Source organism: Balearica regulorum, chromosome Z (genome assembly GCF_011004875.1).
Source record: "Balearica regulorum gibbericeps isolate bBalReg1 chromosome Z, bBalReg1.pri, whole genome shotgun sequence".
NCBI lineage: Eukaryota > Metazoa > Chordata > Aves > Gruiformes > Gruidae > Balearica > Balearica regulorum.
The window spans coordinates 29,626,267-29,650,783 of NC_046220.1; the positions used below are offsets into that span (position 1 = coordinate 29,626,267).

Consider the following 24,517-nt stretch of genomic DNA (forward strand, 5'->3'; position numbering starts at 1 on the left):
TTAAACCAGCCACAAAACACTATTAAGGGGAAGACCTGCAAAAGGGAAACTCTAGATTTTGACCTGCTCTAACTTGAGAAGCTGAAGAAACACCACATTTGCTGAAGGGGAGAAGATACAAATGAGGTAGGACATGAGATAGTATGGAGGTGGGAAATAATCACTTTTCAATAGTCAAAATGCTAGGTCAGATGACCATCCATTTCCTCCCAGTTTCCCAACATACTGCCTTGAAAAGAAAATGGGAGCTAGTGCTTGACTGAGGGCCGTTAGGGATGTCGCTGAATAATCAGAGGAGAGCTGAGGATGAAGATGACTGAAGATTGCTGATATCTGAATGAAGATTACCTTGCAGGTTTTCATCTACACATAGAATCATAGTATGGTTTGGGTTGGAAGGGACCTTAATGATCATCTAGTTCCAACCCCCCTGCTCCAGGCAGGGACACCATCAACTAGACCACAGTGCCCAAAGCCTCATCCAACCTGGTCTTAAACACTTCCAGGGATGGGGCCTCCGCAACCTCTCTGGGCAACCTGTTCCAGTGCCTCACCACTCTAACAGTAAAGAATTTCTTTCTAACATCTCATCTAAATCGACCCTCCTTCAGCTTAAACCCATTACCCCTTGTCCTGTCACTACACTCCCTGATAAACAGTCCCTCACCAGCTTTCCTGTAGGCTCCCTTTAGAAACTGGAAAGCCGCAATTAGATCTCCCCGGAGCCTTCTTTTCTCCGGGCTGAACAATCCCAATTCTCTCAGCCTGTCCTCATAGGAGAGGTGCTCCAGCCCTCCGATCAGCTTTGTGGCCCTCTTCTGGACTTGCTGCAACAGCTCCATGTCTCTCCTGTACTGGGGCCCCCAGAGCTGGACACAGTACTCCAGGTGGGGTCTCACCAGAAAGGAGTAGAGGGGCAGGATCACCTCTCTCGACCTGCTGGTCACGCCTCTTTTGATGCAGCCCAGGATAGGGTTGGCTTTCTGGGCTGCTAGCACACACTGCCGGCTCATGTTGAGCTTCCCATCAATCAATACCCCCAAGTCCTTCTCCTCGGGGCTGCTTTCAATCCATTCCTTGCCCAGCCTCTAGTTGTGCTTGGGATTGTGCCAACCCATGTGCAGGACCTTGCACTTGGCCTTGTTGAACTCCATGCGGTCATGGCCACTTGACAGTTGAATCATCGGGGATGCTCCACAAAGATCTGGTTAGCAGTTGGTTTTAACAGAAAAACGTGCAAATAAAATCTCCAGGTTTGTTAGTCTTAGGCAGTAAGCTTTCAATGGCTAAATGAACCAAGTGTCACAAAGGGCTGTGATGACAAAATGATGATTCAGTGAATGCAGGGAGAAGTCCTTCATTCATTGAGCTTAATCCTTAGAATCATACAATCATAGAATGTCTTGGGTTGGAAGGGACCTTAAAGATCATCTTCCGTGGGCAGGGACACCCTCCACTAGACCAGGTTGCTCAAAGCCCCATCCAGCCTGGCCTTAAACACTCCCAGGGATGGGGCATCCACAACTTCTCTGGGCAACCAGTGCCAGTGTCTCACCACCCTCACAGTGAAGAATTTCTTCCGAATATCTAATCTAAATCTACCCTCTTTTAGTTTAAAGCCATTACCCCTTGTCCTGTCACTACACTCCCTGATAAACAGTCCCTCTCCAGCTTTCCTGTAGGCCCCCATTAAGTACTGGAAGGCTGATATAAGGCCTCCCTGGAGCCTTCTCTTCTGTGGCCCTCCTCTGGGCTCACTCCAACAGGTCCATGTCCTTCTTATATTGAGAGCTCCAGAGCTGAACACAGTACTCCAGTGGGTCTCACAAGAGCAGAGTAGAGGGGGAGAATCACCCCTTCTACCCCACAAATCAGTTTGTTATTGATTTCAACATTGCCACACTATGCCTCTTAAAAATTGTAATGCAAACTGCCTGAAAAGAAGGGATGCTGGGTGACATCCCATTGCCATAAATAAGATAGAAATCTCAGAAAACAGTGATGGAGTTTTGGTCCTCGAAATGCAAACTGCGTGTGGCTTGCGTACTACTGTTTAGGAGAGATAAGAGTGACCCTTCTACCTCCAGTCATATCAGTTTTGCCTGCAACTGTTTTTAAGTCATCTATCATGAAAGAAATTGATTTCGTGTAATTGTTGCCCTATATTCTTCACGAAAAATTCATTGAGCAATTACCAGGAAAAGAAAGAGGTGCACACTAGCTGCTGGCAATATGTACCAGCAGCTGCGAAATTGTGTAATATATTATTAAATATCTTGCTTTTTAGGAGTGGGTGATTTTGTCACTAGGGTCAATTTTATTAGCACTATTTCCTAGTCATCTTGATTAAAAAATTCTTTTTGTTATGATAATGAGTGATATCCAGCATTGGTGTGAATTGCATTAAAGATTGCATACATTACATCTGTTACCTCCTGGGGAGTCCTCTGTGATTGCAGCTTGCTCTTCAAACATGTTTTATCAAAGGAAGAGAAGCAGGGCTGCTGGAGCTACCTTGTGCAGCATCACTATAAGCCATAGACAGTGCTTTGGTGAAACAATATGATGACAGCACTGTAAGATCATGCCATACTTCAGCTGCTTTGCAGTGAAGGGGAAAAACAGCAGTGGCAATATTCCCTTGTTTAGTAAGCAAATGGTCCGAAGCTGGCTGCCAAGCCAGAACACTGGTCCAAAAGGAGCTGAAGCAGCGAGCGGAGTAGAGTGGAGTGGAACGGAATGGAATGGGATACTTACTCCAAAGGAACTGGCTCTCAGCTGGCTGTGGTTTTAGCTTATTGATGGAGATAGTCTCCACTGTATTTGTCTGGCAAGCCCATCATGCTGAAGTGTTTTCATACTTTCTCCATGCAATCAGATTTTGCTTTCCTAGGTCTGACCTGACAGTTTGCAGATGGCACCAATAAAATAAAATAAAAAAGGAAGACTTTATTGTTCTAAAATGCATAAGTGCTCAGGAAAGTACCATTTTCCCTGCTTCATTTTCCCTGAGTCAGTAGTTGCTCTTCTGCCCAGTTTAGGATAGCTGGCTCCTCAACGCTTCCATCAGACTAGGATCGACCTGTGTACAGGACAATAGCTTATCTACAGTCCTGTCCCCATTAACTGCAAGATTTCTCTACAGATAGTTGCAAGGTGATGTCATCCCTGCTGGCTGGTTGGCAAAGGGCAAATCCAAACAGCAGGACATGAGCAATCTGTCATGCAGCCTGCTCCTTGTAGTCTCTTCCATCACATTGGATTGAACTTCTCAGGTGTCAAAACTTGTCCCCTTTGCATGTCTTCCCCTTAATAGTGTTTTGTGCCTAGGTTGAAATGGAGGTGGATTTTATTGTGCTTTATTGTGAAATAATTGTACAAAACCGACATTTTCAGTTTCAGGAAGGCTTTATGTAGGAGTCCTGAAATTTAATTTCACAGGTTTCTTTGATTCTTTTTTGATCTTTTTTTCTTTAATAATAGTTTTTTACAAATGTGTCAAATCAAAATTGTTGTTGAACTAGAAGTTCTACTTAGTGGTTTCTGAAAATATACAAATGATAAAGATTAATCATAGACTCCTAGAGAGATCTAATTGGGAATGGACCTCTGAAGGTTTCTAGTTCAACCCCCTGCTCCAAGCAGGACACACCCATCAGGTTGCTGAGTATAGGTATTTGTATAGGCAAATTTGGAAAACTTGGGAGGATGAAGACCTCCTGACCTGTCTGAACCTGGTCCCAGAGCTGCACCACTCTCCTGAAGAAGCAGCTTCTCCCAGTGTACAGTGGGAATTGTCTTTATTGCAGCTGTGCTTGTTGACTCACTGTACCTCTGAGAAACTTCCCTCTTCTCTGTAACTCTCCCATTTAGGCAATGGATGACTGCACTCTCCATCTCACCTTTTCTTCTCCTGACTGAACATACATAGTTTCCTCAGCCTATCCTTGTACATTGTGTGCTCCCACACCCAGACCATGTTTAGTGGCCCTGCTCTGGACTTACTGTAGTGTTGGCTTCTCTTTTTTATGAGGTGGCACTCACACCAGATACAGCTACAGATGCAGCCTCACCCGTACTCTGTAGAGGAAGCAGACACTTTCTTCCAGCAGCTGGCTATGCTTTTGCAACACAGCCCAGGCTGCAGTAAGCAGTTGTGGGCAGACTGTGGAATCATGTTCTGTGTCCTGTCCACCATAGTTCCTTTTCTGGGCAGTCATGCCGAAGCTTGCACTGCTGCCTGGGTTTAATCCATCCCAAGGGCAGAAGCTTTCTGTTTGCCTTGGTTGAATTCCATCAGGCTGCTATCCATAACTTCTAGGTCACATTCTTTTTCACTCACCTTCACAAACAGTGTGGCCTCCCAAAATGCTGACCTGTCATGATATAGAGGAGATGCTTCTTGTCTGCTTGGGGAATTCTGATAGCCATAGACATAATATAGTGTAAGCTCAATGACTATGTACTACCCAAACCTAAGTGTCTATGTAAGTCCTTATTAGGGAAACAACAGCTGTCTGTCATGAACGCATGGCTTGTAGCAGTTTGTTTACAATGCGTGCATTTTCTTTCTGCATTGCCCTTGCCCTTTCTGCATCAAAGTCCATGTGGCAGATTGTTCCCTGGTTCTTGGTGTACTCCTGAAAATAGCATGCATTTGTGATTCCATTAATTTATCTGCACATGATTATTTTGAGATGCCAACCTTGTTTAAAGGAAATCATTTAAAGAGCCATTATGATTCAAATGATATTTTTTCCTCTAAGAAACTGATAGTTAAAGCAAGATTTTAAGCATGTAGAGCTATAATTACAGTGCCTGCAATGGTTTCTGCTCACTAGAAATGACCGCTTCATCAGACAGTTATTGAACATATCTGAAAGATATGTGCTTGATTGTACTACAAGCCCTTCTGATGGGCATTAATGCTGTGCCTGCTAACTAGAAAATGGTAGACTTGAGAGAAGCTGCTTTTAACATGGCATGATTTATTTTCCTGCTGTAGCTTTCTTTGTCATCTTAAATTGGGTTTCCTTGCTGACATAGACTGACTCCAGTTTTAACGCTATTATCTTTGTCCCTGAACACACTTGAAGAAACAGTGGTTTGGAGCCAGAAAGTTAGGGAGTGGGACATCAGGCAAGCTGTAAAAACCCTTTAGGCCTCATTTAACATTTTGAAATGTAGGAACTGTCCTTTGCTCTTGTTTTCTCCTGGCTAAACTCTACACTCTTAAAATAGCCTGTATGACATGCTAAAGACAGCAGACATTAAAGGGTAACTACTGGGAAGAGATGAGGTCAGCTCTACAACCTACCATACTATATGGCAGTGTGGTTGCTACCCGTCAGAGTGGCATTATGTTGGATGGATAGCTTTTACAGGAGCAGACAGGGCAGTTATGAGGCTACTCTTCTCTTCCCTGTGTAATCATGAGCCTTCCCTCAAAGAGGCAGCGTGCTGTGCAGGTAGGCAGGTCATCTAAGAATTGAACATTTCTGGTGTAGAAGTCACAGATTGGTTTCTGCCTGCAGAAAGGCTGCTGGATAGCAGCCTTTGCTCAGTACAGTGCAGGTGAAAGTCTTCATGCCATTAAACCTGGAAATGGGCTCATCTGAGGAAGTTTTCCCAGCTGAAGCCACCAGGTTCTGCACATAGCCATGTTCTGGGCAATTGCTGTCAGGGTGGGATGGATGTGGTCTGTCCTGAGGTCTGGGCAGGGCAGGCCTAACCTTGCCTCATCTCATCTGAATAAGGCTCATGGTCTGCCTATGTGTCCATGAAGAGAGCCTCAGGCCTCTGACAGGCCAAAACCAATGATACCTTTTGGTCCAGAAGTAATGATTGGCTGTAGTAGAAAGTAAATGTTCACAGCAAAACACTGTGGGGGACAGGAAAGGTGGTGTCCTCTGGCACACCTCTGGATCAGTTCCAGGGTAAGACAGCCTTGCATCTGGATCCAGAGAGCACAAGTGGTGAAAATAAAACTCTAGCTTAGGCTGCCTTTGTGTTGGTCTGTTCCTGGGGATTTGCAGCTAGCAGTCATTGTCTCTCAGAGTCTGGCCACTGACTTGACCTGTCACCCAGAAATTCATGTTCTCCTACATTCCCCTACATCATAAAGCAGAGCCTGTCATAATGCTGCTCCCCTCTTCCCTGTGCACAAGCATGAACTAACACTTTGCTTTCCTTGCAGGAGCAGTCAAGGTTTTATGCACATGAAACTGATGAAAACCAAAGAGAAATACATCCTTGGTCAGAACAGCCCTCCCTTCGACAGTGTTCCTGAAGTCATCCACTACTACACCACAAAAAAGCTGCCTATCAGAGGAGCAGAACACTTGTCACTGCTCTACCCTGTGGCTGTGCGGACCCTCTAATAACCTGGTCTCACCCCTTCCTGTGGATGGGAGGTGAGAGGTAAGCTGGGTTGCACAGAATTCAGTGCTTAAGTCTGTGATGGAGAGTGGCAGCCTTTAATCTTGGCAACGTGTGCACTCTGCAGAGTTGTGCGTGGGACTGCGCATATGGTACTCATGCTGCAGCATGCCTCTAGAACTGTGCTTCTACATAAAAGAAAGAAATCTTGTTTTAGTGCAGGGAGAACAGATAACCTTCCTAGTGCTTCTCTGGGAAAGTACTTCCCAATGAAAGTTCTTATGCTGTGTTTTGAGCAGAATCAAGTTCTTCTCAGCAGTAAAACACCAGCAACTTTTATTCTCTTGCTACCCTGAGAAACTTCGCCATGTGAAAGAATAACCTGCCTCTGAGGGACCCTAGGGTGTTCTTGGTGGACCTGAGAAGGAGCTGCTTAGTGGGCAAGTCCCTGAGGCTCTGGTAACTTAGCTTGGTGGAGTTTTTTAATGTAGTTTTTTTGAGTAGTCAAATGCTGATCTCCTATTTTGTGAGAGCAATCATGGTCAATTATTTATGATTAGGGAATGTAATTAAAAAGTAGTTTGTTATATATTTTTATCCTATTTGGTGCAATAATCTCTTAAGGGTTACTGTCTTCATTTCCAAGTTTCATTCGTAGATGCAGGCAGCTAATTCTGTTTGGGCAGTTACATAATGAGTATGCAATGAGTAGTTGAGAATGAGTCATTTTAATATGTGGGTTACTATTTATGCATGAGAGTGGTCAAAGGCTTTTATAAAGCTTTAGTAGGCAAAATCTTCACTTGCTTATTCATCTGGATAAAAAAGTTGTCCCACAGATGTAGCAGACTAATAAGTGTGTATCACACTGCCTTTCCATAAGATGACTTTTGCAGCTGTGTAAATGAGAAATGCAGTATATAGCAGAGTAGAATTTGGTTTTGTGGTGTACCAAGGCATTCTTACAACATGATCCCTTGACACATATCTTCTGGCTAGTGTTCATTCTCGCCACGAGCAGAAGCCTCATGCTGTATTTCAGTCACTGTTAGCCAGAAGCACTGCAGAAACGGCTCTGTACCTTAGTCCTGCCAACTCAGTGCCCATCCACTTGAGAGATATTTTCTACTTGGTCTCCATGCTCATTGAATGGGATAAGTGAAAAAAATATAATTGTGCAAAAATTGGACCTGGGGAACCAATAGCCTGGTAGTCCTCACTTTGTGCCACCTCCCACCTATGTCTAGAATGTTGTGTGTTAACCCATCAGCTGTTGTAATAGCAAACTGGTTATATGCAGTTTATGTATTTTACGGACTGCAATAGGGCTGTGAAATTGTGTGTTATTTAATTCAGCTTTCTTACCTACTATTCCCTTTTACATATGCTTAGAAATGCAAATCTGAAAATTGTAATGGAATAACCACTTACTATCCTGTAAAGTAGTGCTTCATTGTATTCTCTGATCTGATAAGAACCTCAAGGATGTCCCATATAATGTCATCAGTAATGAATGTTCTGCTTCCTTTTAAGCCTGCCTTGTTCTTTATATGACATTGAACACAGTTTGAACAGGAGTGCATCACACATATGTGAGGAGCTCAGTGTCATTCTGTGCAGCAACAGCAGTGGGTCAAGCTGTCCCTATCTCACCTAGAATTTGAAGCTGCATTGAATGAGGTTCTTAAAAGTTTTCTGAGAGAAGGGTGGCACCACCGAGTAAAAAGAGACAACATTCCTCTCCAAGTGAAACCAGACATCCCCTTTTTCACATACATGCACCGTTTTTTTCTCTAAAGTCTTTGCAGAACTCTTCATTCTCCTCTTAACATCACCCAACTGGCAAGAGCATACAGGCACTTTTAAGTTAGCGTATTCTTCTCTCACCAGAGTAGGAGTTCATGAAAGTGGCAGAGCTATTAGAGGTTAGGAATCAGATTGGATCTGCTGCTTAGAGTCTCTGCCTGTGTGGGCTCTGGCAACTCCATCATGCCCCTTGGGACAAAATATGACATATTTCTTCCTTTGCATGTTGAAGCGCGTTTTTGAGAATCTGGCATTGTTGCTGTTTTATGGCCTCTTTTTCTTCTTCTGTACTGCAAAAGTAAGCCCCTACTCTCTCTAATAACAATTACCAGTAGAAACCAACATTACTGTTAACCAAGGTCTTGCCAGGCTTCCTTAAGCACGTTGTCTTTATTTCATGGAGATGACTGTTGTACCGAACCTTTCTTGTCATGGGCCTGATTGAAAGTCAGCTGAAGCCAGCAGGTGCCACTTTATTGCTGTCTGTAGATTTTGGTTTGGGATCCCTTGCTTCATACAAATCAGGTCAATATGCATCATACAAATGTGTATACAGTTTATTACAGCTTCAAGGATCAGATCAGGATTCTTGGCTCAGCAAGAGAAAATCATCTCAGAAGATGTTGGTTGTCTGTGGGAAAGTTTTTTTTAATTATTTTTAAGAAGACTTTAAGAAAGTACTCAGTAATTGCAGAATAAATAAAACCAGGATTTTGTTTGCACTGTAATGTTGTCTTTTTTATTTAAGTGATTGTATGATATTTTTCCATTGAAGGAATATTCTTCCCAGGCTTTGCATTGTACAGTGAAAAATACTGTGTGTTGCAGTGTGTAGTATTGCATATAGGTGGAAGATCTTATAGAAGATCATGCCTATATAGCACATTAAAAGTTTATTTAAAAAAAAAATTATAAATCTCTCCCTTTTCTTCCTTAATTGTCAACACATACTCAGATTGTCTTGAACAGCTTATAGCTGAAGTCGCCTTTCAGAACTACTTGAATTTGTGTGTCTTAACTGTGTAGTGAAAGTAATCTTTAGGCTATAATCTGGTTTGGAGTCTGGAAAATCATGTGGCTCAGTTCTGCCCTGAGTAATTCTCTTAACAGTGTGCACCTTTGCAAGGGCTGTGCCAAAACAACTCAGCTCTGTGTGTGAATGACAGTCCTGGGTTCTGGCTAGGATAGAGTTAATTTTCACAGGCAGCTGGGAGGGGGACACAGCCAGAACAGGTGACCCAAACTATCCAAAGGGGTATTTCATACCATATGACGTCATGCTCAGCATATAAATGTTGCTAGTCTGGGATGGGCTGAGTGTGAAATTTCTTGCGTGTCACCCATTTTGTATATTCTAAGTACTGTTGTTGTTATTTCCCTCTCCCTTTGCTGCCTATGATTTTTACCTTTGTCTTCCCATTCTCGCCATCCCACTGCAGAGAGGGAGGGGTGAGCTACAGCTGCCTGGTGCTCAGCTGCTGGCTGGGGCTGAACCACGAACATGACATTGCTGTCCAATTGCTTGAGGCGCTAAAGGAATCCAGTTATTGCTGTTTACAGTGTAACAGTGGTGAATCACTTTTACAGAGTTTATAAAAGGTGTTAATTAGGCCTCTATTTTGATGAGTATTTCACAACGTGATGAAAGCCCTCGAGGTGTGAACGTCAAGATTACATCTCACAGCTCCTCCCATAACTGGAAAAATCATTAAGGTTTGTGGAAGTACCATTGTCATGGGTTCTTTTCATGATGATAGTTTATTCTCTGCCTCTGAAATTAAGTCTTTAGAGCTAGGATGCAAAGTGCTGGGCTCTCTTAAGTGCTGAGGTACAGTACACACATTTCCAGCTTCTCAAAGAACATGGCCTGAGTCTATGCTCTGAGGAAAACTGGTTGCTGCTTGGAGGATGATACTTTTATGGTCTGCTCCTCACCATCACAATGAGGTTCAGGATTTGCCCTTTCTCTTGTTGTCATGGCTCAAGCTGGCAACATAAACACTGTGTGTCAATGTTGGTGGAGGCTGCAAATGCCATCTTTCATCCAGGCTCTGATTCCATATTCACCCTGCTGCACTGCTAAGGTACACTCTAGGATACTCAGTTGGTCCTCTGCTACTGTTAGTCATGCTGTCCTCAGGTTGTACTTAGGGTGGTGCCTAAGCAGAACAAGCAAGGTCTTAACACTTGTTTAAATAAATAAATAAATAGAACCCACCCAACACAGTGCTGCACTAGCTCCTTGGAGAGGAGGAAAAACAAAACAGAAATGAAACAGACCTGTCTGCACTCCTTGTCTGAGCAAGGGGAGAAGGGAATCAACAGTAGAGAGTCAACTGGTTTTAGTACATTCTTTTCTTTTTAATGATCTGCAACGATCCCACATAAAACACTGCAAATTGTTTCCTTTTATTCCTTCTTGCTGGAGTCCCCAGTAAGAAAGGAAGAAAAGAAGGAAGGAAATGGCAGCAGATGAACAAAAGTTTTTTGTCTGAAATGAAACAAATAGAAGTCCTACTGAAAAAAGATGTTCACGGGTTGCAAGGGATGACCATGTACAGTCCTTTTCTGCAGCATGTTATTGCCTGTCTCAGGCCTTGAGTTTAGTCTGAGAACCATGTACCCACAATTCAGAGTTGCTGTGTTGACCTCAGTGCTTTGGACCTTGTAGTTAGTTCAGTAACAGGATCAAACCAAACATTGCCCGTGCTTTCTCAAATGACTTTCAGAGTCCCCAGATTGCAATTATTGCTACTGACAGTTCCAAGACACAAATATAGTAGCTTAATTACACCTTTGCAGGGCTACGTTTTCTTTCTAAGCTTCGTTTGAGGATTCATATTACTGTGACATTACATTGGATACAGGTAACAAGTGTTGATACCTGCAGTAGTAGCATAGGAAAAATAAAATGTTGCATTCTATGCCGGATTATCAGAGACTTCCTTGGTCCTGGTTTGCCTGAGTGGCACACAGGGCTCTCAATGCCTATCTATAAGCAAAGCTGATGCAGCATTTCTCTCACTGACATCTATTTCTGGGGTCTATACAATTACTACAGAAAATCCTACAGCACTATCAAGCCATAGAAAAATCTCAAGGTTCCTACTGCCAGCCACACCACTCAGGGAAGTAATTTTGGGGAACTGATAGCAGCATCTCCGCTGTTTTGAGTCAAGCCATTTTGTAACCAGAAAGGAACTGTTTATCTGTCAGCTAAAGGTCAAAGTGTACAAGACTTGTAGACAAAGAGTTTATTTGAGAGTAAATCCAATGACTCTAATGTTTGTGTCTCAACAGACATCCTGGAATGGCTTCAACTGGCAGTCCATATTTTGGAGATGACTACTAGCTGTTGATAAAGTAGAGGGAAATTCAGAGAGACCTATTCAGAGTGAGCTTGATTGGCACAAAAAGTGGGCCAGCATGAACCTCCTGGATGTTCCTTGCGTTGGGATGCAAAAGGACAGACCAGAGTTTCACTGGTGGGATAAGAGTAACAAGGAGCTGAACAGAAGTCAGTGGTCTGCCTTTGCAGTCATGGAGGCCTGCTGCAGTCAGGACTGTGTAGTGGAAGTGTAGCCAGCAGGTGGAAGGAAGTGATTATTTCCTCTACAGAGCACTGGTGAGGCTGCATCTGGATACTGCATCTGTTTTGGGTGCCTCTAGGTTTGTTGACAGAGATTTCAACAAACTGAAGCAAACCCAGAGCAGGGCCTCTAGGATGGTCTACGGGTTAGCATACATGATGTATGAGGACCAGCAGTGGGAATCAGGCTGGTTTAGCTGGAAGAAGACAAAGCAAAAGGGGAGTACCCCAGCACCTGGGTACCTGGCCTACAAGGAGAGGAATGTTGCTGCTACTTCTGATCTGATGCTTTGCATGACCTCAGGCTGCTGATAGCTTGAGCTCTCCCTCCTGTGTTGCTGTCTAGGTTCCCCAGTAACTCTGGAAGGTATCATTGGAGCCCACTGATTGTGTTCTGGTGCTGCAAGCTCAGTGTGGGGGATTGGGTGGCAGCAATTTTAGCAGAGCCTTTCTGCTGTCAATCTGATGGAGGGTGGGAGCTTGCTTAGGTCTCTTCTACCACCAGCACCTTCTCCATCTTCACCACTACCATTTGGTATGAAGCAGCAGCAAGGAGCAGCCTGTCAAAGTGGGCTTCGAGCAAGGCACTGCATTTAGCATTGAGGGGCATATGGAACACTACACAGACCTAGACAATGCAGATTTGAAAACAAGCTTTGGTTTTTTGGCCAGTGTGGCAGTTCATCTCAGTTGGGCTTGGCTAAACTTTGATTACAAGGAACTAGACAAGGATAGGGGACTAATTTCAGTGTTTAGTTTAAGAGACGTACTCCAGTTGCAGTAAGAGTTAGAGGCAGAAGTAGTAAAATGGTATGCTAGCACTGACATAGCCAACACTTTCTTTTCTATTCCCATAATGGAAGGGCATAGACTTCTGTTTGCTTTCACCTGGGAAGGAATCCAGTGCACCTGGAATCGATTAACCCAGGGGTGAAAGCACAGTCTCACCATTTGCTATGGACTGATTCAAGAAATCTTAGAGATGGGCAGTGCCCTTGAACACCAGCAGTACACTGATGACATCATACTCTGGGGACAAACAAAAGATGAAATATTTGAAAAAAGGTTAAGCTATCATTAAAATCCCGCTGAAGGCAAGGCGTGCCATCAAGAAGTCTGAAATCCAATACAGAAATACAGTTACTAGGGGTAAAATGGGTGGATGGAGGATGACATATCCAGTGAAATGGTAGAAAAGATTAGTATGTTTCCCAAAGCTACCAACAAAAAGGAAGCTCAAGCATTCCTTTGGAATGGTAGGGTTCTTGCAAATGCACATTGCTGGATACAGTCAGCTAGCAAAACTACTACAAATGGTGGTGTAAACAAGACTGGTCTATGTGGGGACCTAAGAAACAGCAAGGCTTTCAACAAGCGAAGCTGGAGGTGACTACACAAAATAGCTTTATCCAAACTGGCGATAAGTGCAAGATATCCTATATATCATCTCAGGAGATGTTGTAATCTCCTGGAGCCTCAATGAATCCAAGGCTGACCACTGAGATTTTGGAGCTGCAGCCACGAGGGGTCAGAAAGCTAATTACACACCTCAAGAGAATAAGACCCTTTATACCTATGATAGAGTCCAAGCAGCATCTGAAATAACAGGAATACAGCAACTGCTTACATAAGTGCTCCAATTATCTGTACTGCACTGGATGTTCAAAGAAGGGGTGGCACCCATCCATCATGCTGATGCCCATACTTCAAACAAATGGACTCGATGATACCCATCACTGGGCTAGAGAATGAGGGACAGATCTTCCACTAGCAATGACTACCCAGGTCTTTTGGGATTGTGAAGTATGTGTTGTAGTAAAGGAAGCCTGGCAGAGGAAATTACCTGTTGCCTACACCTGAAAGAATATGTGGAAAATTTGGTGAAGCTTGCTGGCGAGTTGACTATATCAAGCCACTCCTCAAGTGTGCCTCCAAGGAACAATGGTCCTAGCCCTGGTAGAAATATCAACAGGATGGCTGGAAACCTACTTAGTTTCACAAGCCATAGGGATGACTGGAATGTACTGACGATTACATGGACTGAATCTGTAGGAAGAGTTACAGGATTGTGTATAGAATAAAGGCTAGATTGTGTGGCAGGTGTTATGGGTTTGACCTGTCTATAATTTAGCTATAAATAAATAGAGAAGAATAAGGGAACAATGTAAGAGTAAACAACTTGCTAATTGCTATGAAAGTTGCAAATGTGTCATGGGGAAAGTGTGGAGATACTTTTAGAATGTGCAGGCTGTGAATGCCAATGGGGCAAGAGCCAAGAGCAAGACTTGAGAGAATTTGGATGAGCCAGTCAGGAATTGGGTATTCACTATCTGTAATTGGTATTGTCCAGAGTCACTCAAGAGAGACCTGGGAGAGACGTCCAAGAGAGACCTCAGAGAGAGGTAATATGGGGCGAGACTAGAGAATCCTGGGGAGAATCCAGAGACTTAGAAGCAAAACTCAAGCAAAACTCTGGAGAGAAAATGGGGAGATTACAGGAATACCTTGGAAGAAACAGAGGGAAACCCACATCCTTACACCCTAGCTACACACAGCAGGGTTGGAACTGCTACACTGACCCACCTGACTTCTCTCCCAGATCATGTGGTCTCCCACACAGTACAAGGATGTTATGTCAGGAACAGCCACGGTGACCAACCCATCTTCTCTCCTGGACTGGACAATGTGCAGGCAAGTCATGATAATTGTTCTTAACATCACACATATCCATGAATTAAGTGTTTTGGTATCTGACCCTGTTCAGTCTCTGCACTGTCAATTTGGTCTTAAACTGCAACAACCAGCCCTGAGCTCCCTGTTCCTTATTAATTACTATTAATTATTAATTATTTACAAATACAAATGTATGTGATATAATTGTATTAAAACATTATAATTAAAAGGATTTTGGCTAGTGACTTCATGTGGCCTAGATGGAATTGTAGTTGAAGCCCTGGAAGAAGGAACCTATTCTGCTGCCTCCATGTTTTCAATCTGGGTATAATCAGTTCTGTGAAAGTAAGGGCCATTTGAACAATGCCTTTGATTTTTGGTGTTCATTCACCTCCTTTCAGCACAAGTGAAGTAAACTTTCCTCTGGAATCATCTTATTAATTAGAGCTATTAATTAGATCCATTAATGCAGAGAATGACCTGTAAGATTTTGCCATCTGTCTGTTGTGTGCATACATGGAGAATATTCTTATTTTCATAGAATCATTTCAATTAGAAAAGAACATTAAAAAAAAAAAAAGATCATCAAGTCCAACTATTAACCTAACACAACCACTAAACTATGTTCCTAAGTGCCATGTCTACACATATTTTAAATACCTCCAGGGATGGTGACTTAACCACTTCCCCAAGTAGCCTGTTCTAGTGCTTGACAACCCTTTCAGTGAAAATTTTTTTTCCTAATATCCAATCTAAACCACCCTTGGTGCAACTTGAGGCTGTTTTCTGTCGTACTATCACTTCTTACTTGGAAGAAGAGAATGACACCCACATGGCTACAGCCTCCTTCCAAGTAGGTATAGAGAGCAAGAAGGTCTCCCCTCAGTCTTTTCTCCAGATGAAACAACCTCACTTCCCTCCTACACTCCTCCTCAGACTTGTACTCCAGACCCTTCACCGGCTTTGTTGCCCTTCTTTGGACATGCTCCAGCACCTCAATGTCTTTCTTGTAATGAGGGGCCCAAAACTGAACACAGGACTTGAGGTGCAGCCTCACCAGCGCCAAGTACAAAGGGACAACCACTTCCTTAGTCCTGTTGGCCACACTGTTTCTGATACAAGCCAGGATTCTGTTGGCCTTCTTGGCCACCTGGGCACACTGCTCGCTCATATTCAGCTGGCTATCGACCAACACCCCCAGGTCCTTTTCCACTGGACATCTTTCCAGCCACTCCTCCCCAAGCCTATAGCTTGTGCAGGACACAGGACATATAGCCTTTTTGAATCTCATACAGTTGGCCTCGGCCCATCGATCCAGCCTGTCCAGATCCCTCTGTAGAGCCTTCCTACCCTCAAGCAGATCAATACTGCCACACAACTTAGTGTCATCTGCAAACTGACTGAGGGCGCACTCAAACTCCTTGTCCAGATCATTGACAAAGATATTAAAGAGAACTGGCCCCAAGATTGAGCCCTGAGGAACACCACTTGTGACCAGCCACCAAATGGAATTAACTCCATTGACCACAACTCTTGGGGCCTAGCCATCCAGACAGTTTTTTACCCAGTGAAGTACATTCATCCAAGCCATGAGCAGCCAGTTTCTCCAGGAGAATGCTGTGGGAAACAGCGTCAAAGGTTTTACTGAAGTCCAGGTAAACAACATCCACAGCCTTTCCCTCACCCACTAAGCAGGCCATCTTGTATTAGAACGAGATCAGGTTAGTCAAGCAGGACCTGCCTGGTTTCAGAAACCCATGTTGACTGGGCCTGATCACTTTGTTGTCCTGTACATGCCATGCGATGGCACTCAAGATGGTCTGCTCTATAACCTTCTCTGGCACCGAAGTCAAAGTGGCAGGCCTGTAGTTCCCCAGATCTTCCTTCTGGCCCTTCTTGTAGATGGGCATCACATTTGCTAACCTCCCGTGAACTGGGACCTCCCCAGTTAGCCAGGACTGCTGATAAATGATCAGAAGTGGCTTGGTGGGCTTGATGGGTGGATCCCATCTGGCGCCATACACTTGTGTGTGTCTAAGTGGTGTAGCAGGTTGCTAGCCTTTTCCCTCTGGATTATGGGTCATCATTCTGCTCCCTGTCTCTGTCTTTCATCTCAGCAGGTGTTTTTATAGAAACATTTTTTATTGTCTTTTACTGTAGTAGCCAAATGAAGTTCTAGTTGGGCTTTGGACCTTATAATTTTCTCCCTGTATAACCTCACAACAGCTTTGCAGTCCTCCTGAGTTGCCTGCCCCTTCTTCCAAAGGTCATAAACCCTTTTTTTCCTGAGTTCCAGCCAAAGTTCTCTGTTCAGCCAGGCCGATCTTCTTCCCTGCTGGCTCATCTATTGGCATGTAAGGGTGACCTGCTTTTGCGCCTTTAAGATTTCTTTCTTGAAGAGTGTCTGGCCTGTTTGGACTCCTTTGCCCTTCAGGACTGCCTCCCAAGGGACTCTGCCAACCAGGCCAAAGTGTGACCTCCAGAAATGCAAGACTACTAGCTACATTGCTTAATTCTCCAAGAATCAAAAGCTCTATCATTTCATGATTGCTGTGCCCCAGACATCATCCATCAGTTGCACCAGTTTTGCTGCTGTTAAGGCTGGTTTTTGTGATGCTTACTTTTCTCCAGTCAGGAAAATAATCAGGAGCCTACCTTGATTGTCTCCTCCTGCAACCCTTGATATAGATTATTAAGTCAAGCTGAAGAAAAAATCCATGAAATTCTGTGACAAGTAAAGAATTTATGTATCTATCTATGCCTGTGAAATTCTGAAGAACAGTGTGCTAAAAATAATCTGGAATTTCAAACAGCGGTTCTATGACTATAAATATTCCATATGTTATGTAAGCAAAGAAACATTTTAATATTTAAGGGAGGAAGTAGTACACATAAGATCCAAACTTTTTATGATATGAGTGATTATATTCCTATGAAAGTCACTTTACAATGTCTGAAGACTGGACGATATCTACCTCTTAGGAGTTAAGATTTCATCCCCTTGTTCCTTAGTTTAACTTAGATAAACCCAACAGCCAAACAAAACACAAAGCTGGCAGTTTTTACTTTCTCAGGTGTGTATCGGCTATACACAGTCCTTTTTTCCATTATTTGATTGCATCCCCAAGCATCTTGTTGCCAAAAGGTCCGTTCTACTATTGCAGTTTTTAATGCAGGAAATGGTTCCATGATAGAGTTGGACAATCAGGCCTAGAGCTGACTCATATCTCACTTGCCTGAGCTGACCCTTCCTGAACAGAGCACTGTTACTGATCTTATCAAGGACTGAGTTGCCTCAAGAAGGCAATTCAACCAAAAAACTCATCACTGTTTTGCTGGTGAGCTTTCAGCAAGGAGGGTTGTCACAACTGGTTCCAGCAGACCAAGACAGGAGTGGGAACAGGTGACAAAAGAAGGCAGGAGTGGGCCTTGACACCTACAACTTTGAGCAGATTTGCTGTGGAGCCTTTCCATAGGAAACACATCAAGCATAAATATATGGGAGAAGCTATCCTCCTGCCTGTGCGGTGTGGTATGAATCAAAGTTTGAATTAGGTAGAGGAACACCTGCATGGATTAGTTAGGACTTCTCCAGGCCTGTTTCATGAAAAATAAAGAGTATAGCGAACAAGGTACAACAGTGGCAAAGATGTCATTTGGAGCATGCTTTTCTTTCTATTCCCCTGTTCTTCAAATATTTTTGTGGTATTCTTTTTTTGGGGTGGCGTTGGTTTGGTTGGGGGGTTTTTTGGTGCATTATTTGTGGTATTCAGTTGTTACACAAACAATTTCCTTCGTCCTGATTTTTGTTTGGGAATTTATGCTATAAGATAAATTTCCATTTGCTGATATGACATGGTAGGTTGATCTTGGCTAGACACTGGGTACTCACCCAAGCTGCTCTATCACTCCCCTCCTCAACTGGACAGGGGGAGAAAATAAGATGAAAGGCTCGTGGGTGAGGATAAGGATTGAGCTGTTAGAGCAAGTCCAGAGGAGGGCCACGAAGCTGATCAGACGGCTGGAGCACCTCTCCTATGAGGACAGGCTGAGAGAGTTGGGATTGTTCAGCCTGGAGAAAAGGCGGCTCTGGAGAGATCTAATTGCGGCTTACCAGTACCTGAAGGGAGCCTACAGGAAAGCTGGTGAGGGACTGTTTATCAGGGAGTGTAGTGACAGGACAAGGGGTAATGGGTTTAAGTCGAAGGAGGGTCGATTTAGATTAGATGGTAGAAATTCTTTACTGTTAGAGTGGTGAGGTACTGGAACAGGTTGCCCAGAGAGGTTGCGGAGGCCCCATCCCTGGAAGTGTTTAAGACCAGGTTGGATGAGGCTTTGGGCACTGTGGTCTAGTTGAGGGTGTCCCTACCTGCAGCAGGGGGGTTGGAACTGGATGATCATTAAGGTACCTTCCAACCCAAACCATTCTATGATTCTATGATTCTATGAAAAGGACAGGGAAATCACTCAGCAGTTACTGTCGCAGTCAAAACAGACTCAACTTAGAGACATTGATTTAATTTATTGTCAGACTAAATTAAAGTAGGATAATGAGAAATAAGAACAATTGCAAAACCACTTCTCCCCATCCCGCCCTTCTTTCTATGCTCAACTTCATTCCTGATTTCTCTACCTCCTCCCTTCCAGCAGCACAGGGAGACAGGGAATGGAACTTGAGGTCAGTTCATCACACCTTATCTCTGCTGCTCCTTCCTCCTCAGGAGGAGGACTCCTCACACTCCTCCCCCACTCCAGCGTGGGGTCCCACCCAAAGGAGATAGTCCTCCATGAACTTCTCCAATATGGGCCTACCCATGGGCTGCAGTTCTTCATGAACTGCTCCAGCACGGGTCACCCACAGGGTCACAAGTCCTGCCAGCAAACCTGCTCCAGTGTGAGTTGCCCATGGGTCCACAGGTCCTGCCAGAAAACTGCTCCAGCATAGGTTCTCCATGGGGTCATAGTCTGCTTTGGGTACATCACCTTACTCCAGTGTGGGGTCCTTCATGGGGTGCAGGTGGATATCTTCCCCACCGTGGACTTCGGTGGGCTGCAGGGGGACAGCCTACCTCACTATGGTCTTCTCCACAGGCTGCAGGGGAATCTCTGCTCCAGCACCCAGAGCACCTCCTCCCACTCATTCTTCACTGACCTTGGTAGCTGCGAAGTTGTTTCTCTCACATCTTCTCACTCCTCTCTCTGGCTGCAAAAAATACTCCTAGGTTTTCTTTTTCCTTCTTAAAAATGTTATTCCAGAGGCACTACCATCATTGGTGATGGGCTCAGCTTTGGCCAGCAGCGGGTCCATCTTGGAGCTGGGTCCATCTAACATAGGGGAAGTTTCTAGTATCTTCTCACAGAAGCCACCCCTCTGGGCCCCCAATACCAAAACCTTGCCATATAAACCAAACACATATGATCATCTTTGTTTCTTTATATTAATTCCCAAATATTTTGTTCTTAAACTGACTGCATACAAATTTCTCATTTTCTTAATTCTTGTTGATGAACCAGATATATCTGAAAATTATCCACTGTGTAAGAGGCTAAAATAAAAATGTGCCTGAATAATTGTGGGTGGAGAATGAAGTAGCTTTTATCTTCTGCCTACCTCCTCTCATCCCCAGCTGAATTTGAGACCACATCCCAACCAGTAAGAACAGGGCAGGACTGTGATGTTGATACTGTTCTAGAATATCCTTACATCTTCTAGTGGAGTAATTGAGAATGTTCTCTGCTGAGAGAAAATTGTTGGTGGTGTTTAGATTAGATTTTTTTCCAAGGAAAATGTATTCCAAATGTGTCTAAGCTGAATACTACAGTATTTCTTCATGCAAGTAGTCTGTCTGTCCTCAACTTTCCCTGTTTCCTGTCTGTGGAACACCCATAGACTGGAATGATTAAGTCTGTATCTTTGAGTTGATTACTGAGACCAGATCAAAATGGCACTATACTGTTACGCTGTTGTATAGGAGAGGTGTTGATTGTTCACATTTTCTGCTGCAGAGCTCTCTGTAATTACCAGGCTCAGACCCATAAGCTGTGGAATTCCTCTTGACTTCAGCTGTAATTAAGAGTACCTATGCAGCTCCTGCTAGTCACTATAGAATGAAGACAGCCATGCACATACTATTCATTCTAGTTCGCTGAAGATCACCGCTGTTTTACTGAGTGTTCAGGCTTTGTTCTCTGAAGGATTCATCCACGACATGTTTCTCGAGTTTAAAAAAGTCACCTCAATATATACTGATTTATGAACAAAGCCAAGGCAATAAATAATATTTTTCTAAACAAGTATACCAAGATACATATATGAGGAGGAGCTACAAGAGCACACTGAATGACAGAACAGCTAAGTAGTACTTAACAACAGCAAACTTTCCATAAAAGCCTTACATCCTATTTACATGGGATCAAACACATATTTACATAAACCTAAATTTACTGTTCACTTGCAGAATTAAATATTTTGCACTAAATCTGAGCCTGTTTGAAAAGGCAAATCATGGTGTTTTATTTAATCTTGACTTCCTAAAAATAAACCAGCGACATAGATCTGAGGCTGACATTCTTGGTTTTGCACAAGAGGGAAGGATAAACTTTATCCCACCTTGAGCTTCCCCAAAAAGTCTGGTCCAAAACAACTTCTGGATTTTGACTGTATTGAAGGATGCATTCCCTGAGAACAAGACAAGGAGATTATCTTTCTTACTCTAAATCTAAAGATTTTAATTTTTTCATAGTGCTTCCCCCACTTTTTTACTGGTAGTACTTCAAGAGTTATCTAGGCAAAAGAGAAAGGAAGAACTTCTGATGGAAAATCTCATTCTAAATTCCACATAATGCCCAATCTTCCATTCATGTTCAACAAAGGATTCTTTGTGCGCTGACAGAGAAGATTTCATGACTGTAGCCCTCTCCATTGAACTGGTTCCTAATCCTTATCCCTTCTGTACCATGAGAAAGGAATAATTTGGCATAGTTGGCACAGACTGTGTTTATTATTCTTGCTTGAATTGGGGGGGTGTGTGTCAATGAAATCAGGATCAGAATCAGAGGGGCGGAGAGAAGCCGAAGGAAACAGTGTCAAGAGAGTGAGTTAATAGTCACCCGGGTTTACTGCTTGTCACATATCGTGCTGCTGTAGCAGAGGTGGAAGAAAGAATGGTGTGAAAGAGCAAGAAAAATGACAGGCCTGTGCATGTTCCCCATCTTGGTCACTGCAATCCTCTCCCATGGTGGGGTAGCAGGGCTGCCCTCAGTCAATCTTGTCTGAAAAGGGAACTTTGGGAGTGGAAAAATATGTCACAAGTTTCAACATGCTATTGGAACCCTGGATTGCAGTGAGCACACACTGCTGGGCAGGAAAGAGGTATTCAGGTGATATCTGGCATCGAAGTTCAAAGTTAATCATGAATCTGTACCTAAGAAGTTACAGATAGTTCTTCATAGTTCCATAGTTAGGGATGTCACAGATAATTTTGCAAATAGTTGCTAGGTACTGCTAAGGATGGCTATTGTGCAGTCCTACCATTATGTTAATTAATATTTCCCCAAACAATGTATCAATTAAGACATGATTGTCAAGAGGTAGAAGCATAACCAATAAATTGTTAGTCTGATCAACAGACCTTGAAGAACCATTTGGAAGGGCCAGAAATATTGAGAAACTAGGGGAAAGCTAATTTGGGCCAGGGTCTTCAGGACCACCGACCCATAAGCCCCTTACCCAAATTATACCACCTACTCAAAAGATAAAGGCAGAGAAAAGAACTGAGCATGTGTTCTAGTTTGCATACTAGGTAAAGAAATATGAACCAATCATTGTAACTGGGAGCGTACTAATTTGTAACTTTTGTGTATAAATATGACAAAAGAACTAATGTTAGGTGTGCTTGATTTGTTGAAATCCACCGAGCATCCAGGCCTGAATAAAAAGCAATATCTCTCCTGTGTGTGTGAGAATTGACTTACTGCATACCGGGCAACAAATCTGCTTTTCGGACAACACAGGTAGCCCTCATTACCATTTACCTTGTTTGGCAGTTCTATCTCTCTTTTTTTTTCCCTTTTTCTCCTGCCAGCTATTCTTCTCCTCTGTTTTTAATGGTTTGAGCCCATCCACACTCACAGAATCTACTGTGCTGTAACTTGTAATTCTAGCACTGGATCCAGTTCAACTTCACCAACTCAGAAACTCACTCCTCATTTACAGGACTGTAACTGCGGCCTGAACAAGGTCACTTGTAGAGGTGCTTTTCTGAGTGTGTGGTTGCATTTCAGTAAAGAAGAATACACTTCTTTGAAATAGCCCTTTAACATGCGGCTGGAGGTAGAAGCATCCTTCCAACTCTGCATTATTCTTCCTTCCCGTTTGCAGGTAAGGCTTGATGAAAACTCCTGGGATTTTTCAGTTGGCACCAGAAACAATATTTTTGTGTGCCTTCAGTTAGTCTAGAACAATTCAAGTAAAGTAGTGTCTTTGATCTCTCAAAAAAATTTTTGTATTTTTTTAATTTTTTTTTTAACATCACTGATTCTAGGGAGGTGGAAAACTCGGCAGGGAGAAATTCTGCTTCAAGAGGGACTATGTGCAGTCTTATTTTTCCTGTTACAATATTTCCTAAGTTTAATTTTATGAGATTGAGAAAAAGAATTACAATGGTGAAAATTGTGTTTGTTGGGTTTTGTTTGCTTGCTTGCTTGTTTAAAGACAACTTCTGTGTGCAATTACATCAAATGACTAACTATATCTGTCAGTGTCTGTACATGGTGGTTGTTTCAGGTCAAATTCCAAATGCAGAAGAAAGCATTCAGCAGATGAGAGGCTCAACACAAAACTGTTGACTTTGAAACTTGAACTTGCACTTCTTTTGTGCCTGTTGAGTCCCTGTTTTGTTGTGCTTGTCCTTTTTAATTTAACTGCATTTGTTAGCTTCAATTTCTGCTGATTCTGCTCTGTGCAAATGAGAGCGGAATCATGCCTTTGGTTACTTTAAAAATGTGAGACTGAACTGAAATCATGCAAATTAGGGTCAACTGCTTTTTGCCTTGTTTCTTCTGAGGTTTGACTGTTGTTTCCAGAACTATGTAGCACTGAAGGTATTATCAGAGAGCTGGAACACACAGAACAACCGGCACAGCATCAATCATCTCAGCTGCAGGACAGAGCCCTTCCCCACACCATCAGACAGGCTGCAAAGTGGTTCGTGGAGTTCCTAGGCACAACTCTGTTCACCTTCGCTTTCTCAACATTCCGCTGGGCCCAAAGCCTTCCTGAAAACGCACGTTGTGACATTATTCTGGGATCACCAAAGCTGCGGAGCTGCTGCGTTCTTTCAACGGGGAGCAGCACCCTTCCTTCGCGGTTTGCATTTCTTCAATTTACAGCCATGTGCCACCCAGCGGCTGAAGGAGGAGGCTGGTTCAGGTGCACAAAACCCCGAAGTTTTCCTGCTTTTAACAAAATGGTGCATTAACCAAGCCCAGAGCAATTCTAGCTGGGGCTATTGCGATGTGGTTTTGGTTTGTGTTTGTTTGTTTGATTTTAATTTAAGCTTAATGTTAACTTAATGTTCATCATATTCCACTTTTTTCTTCATGTTGAGGGTTTTTTTGTTACTGAATCTTAGCGTTTTGGTTATCTCAACAAGAGCAGCAAGGAAAATAGAAACTGTGTTTAGTCTGCTTGTGGTCATTTCAGTTTTTGCAGTTTGTCTCTCCAGCTGCATTGCTCCTTTCCTTCATCTTGATTTCCGTTTCATCCTCCTTTTGCCACCAACTGGAAAAGCTCAACTCTAAATGCCAAATAATTTGGTTTCAGTTTTGGGAAAACTAAAAGATCATACATGTTTTGATGCAAGAATGAAAATGTTGTCTTTTAATTTATTTCATCTTCTCCCCAGTCTCTCCTCTCTTCATTTCACCAGCCTGGCCTGGTGTGGCCACTCCTGGCCCAGTTTGTCTTGACATGGCCAGTCAGACAGTGCAGCCGCCAGGACTCTGGAGAGACTGAAGTGGGTGGGGCTACATGCTCTGTGCAGAACTGTTGACGCTCTCCAAGCTAAGATG

At 43.3% G+C, this 24,517-nt stretch overlaps 1 protein-coding gene across 6 annotated transcripts in view; it reads left to right on the forward strand.

Annotated features, from left to right (window-relative positions):
- Window positions 1-24,303, forward strand: part of SHB (SH2 domain containing adaptor protein B) — a 98,524-nt gene extending 74,221 nt beyond the window's left edge. For 2 of the 6 annotated variants that reach the window (XR_012832924.1, XR_012832925.1), the window contains one exon: window positions 6,197-6,333. Coding sequence is in view for 4 of the 6 variants with exons in the window: in XM_075739293.1 (XP_075595408.1) it covers window positions 6,197-6,380 (184 nt within the window). In the remaining 2 variants the exon portion in view is untranslated. Of the gene's footprint in view, window positions 1-6,196; window positions 8,909-23,511 lie in introns of those variants that run through there. The other 4 variants (XM_075739296.1, XM_075739293.1, XM_075739294.1 and 1 more) reach the window with 3 other exon arrangements.
- The last annotated feature ends 214 nt before the right edge of the window (window positions 24,304-24,517 follow it).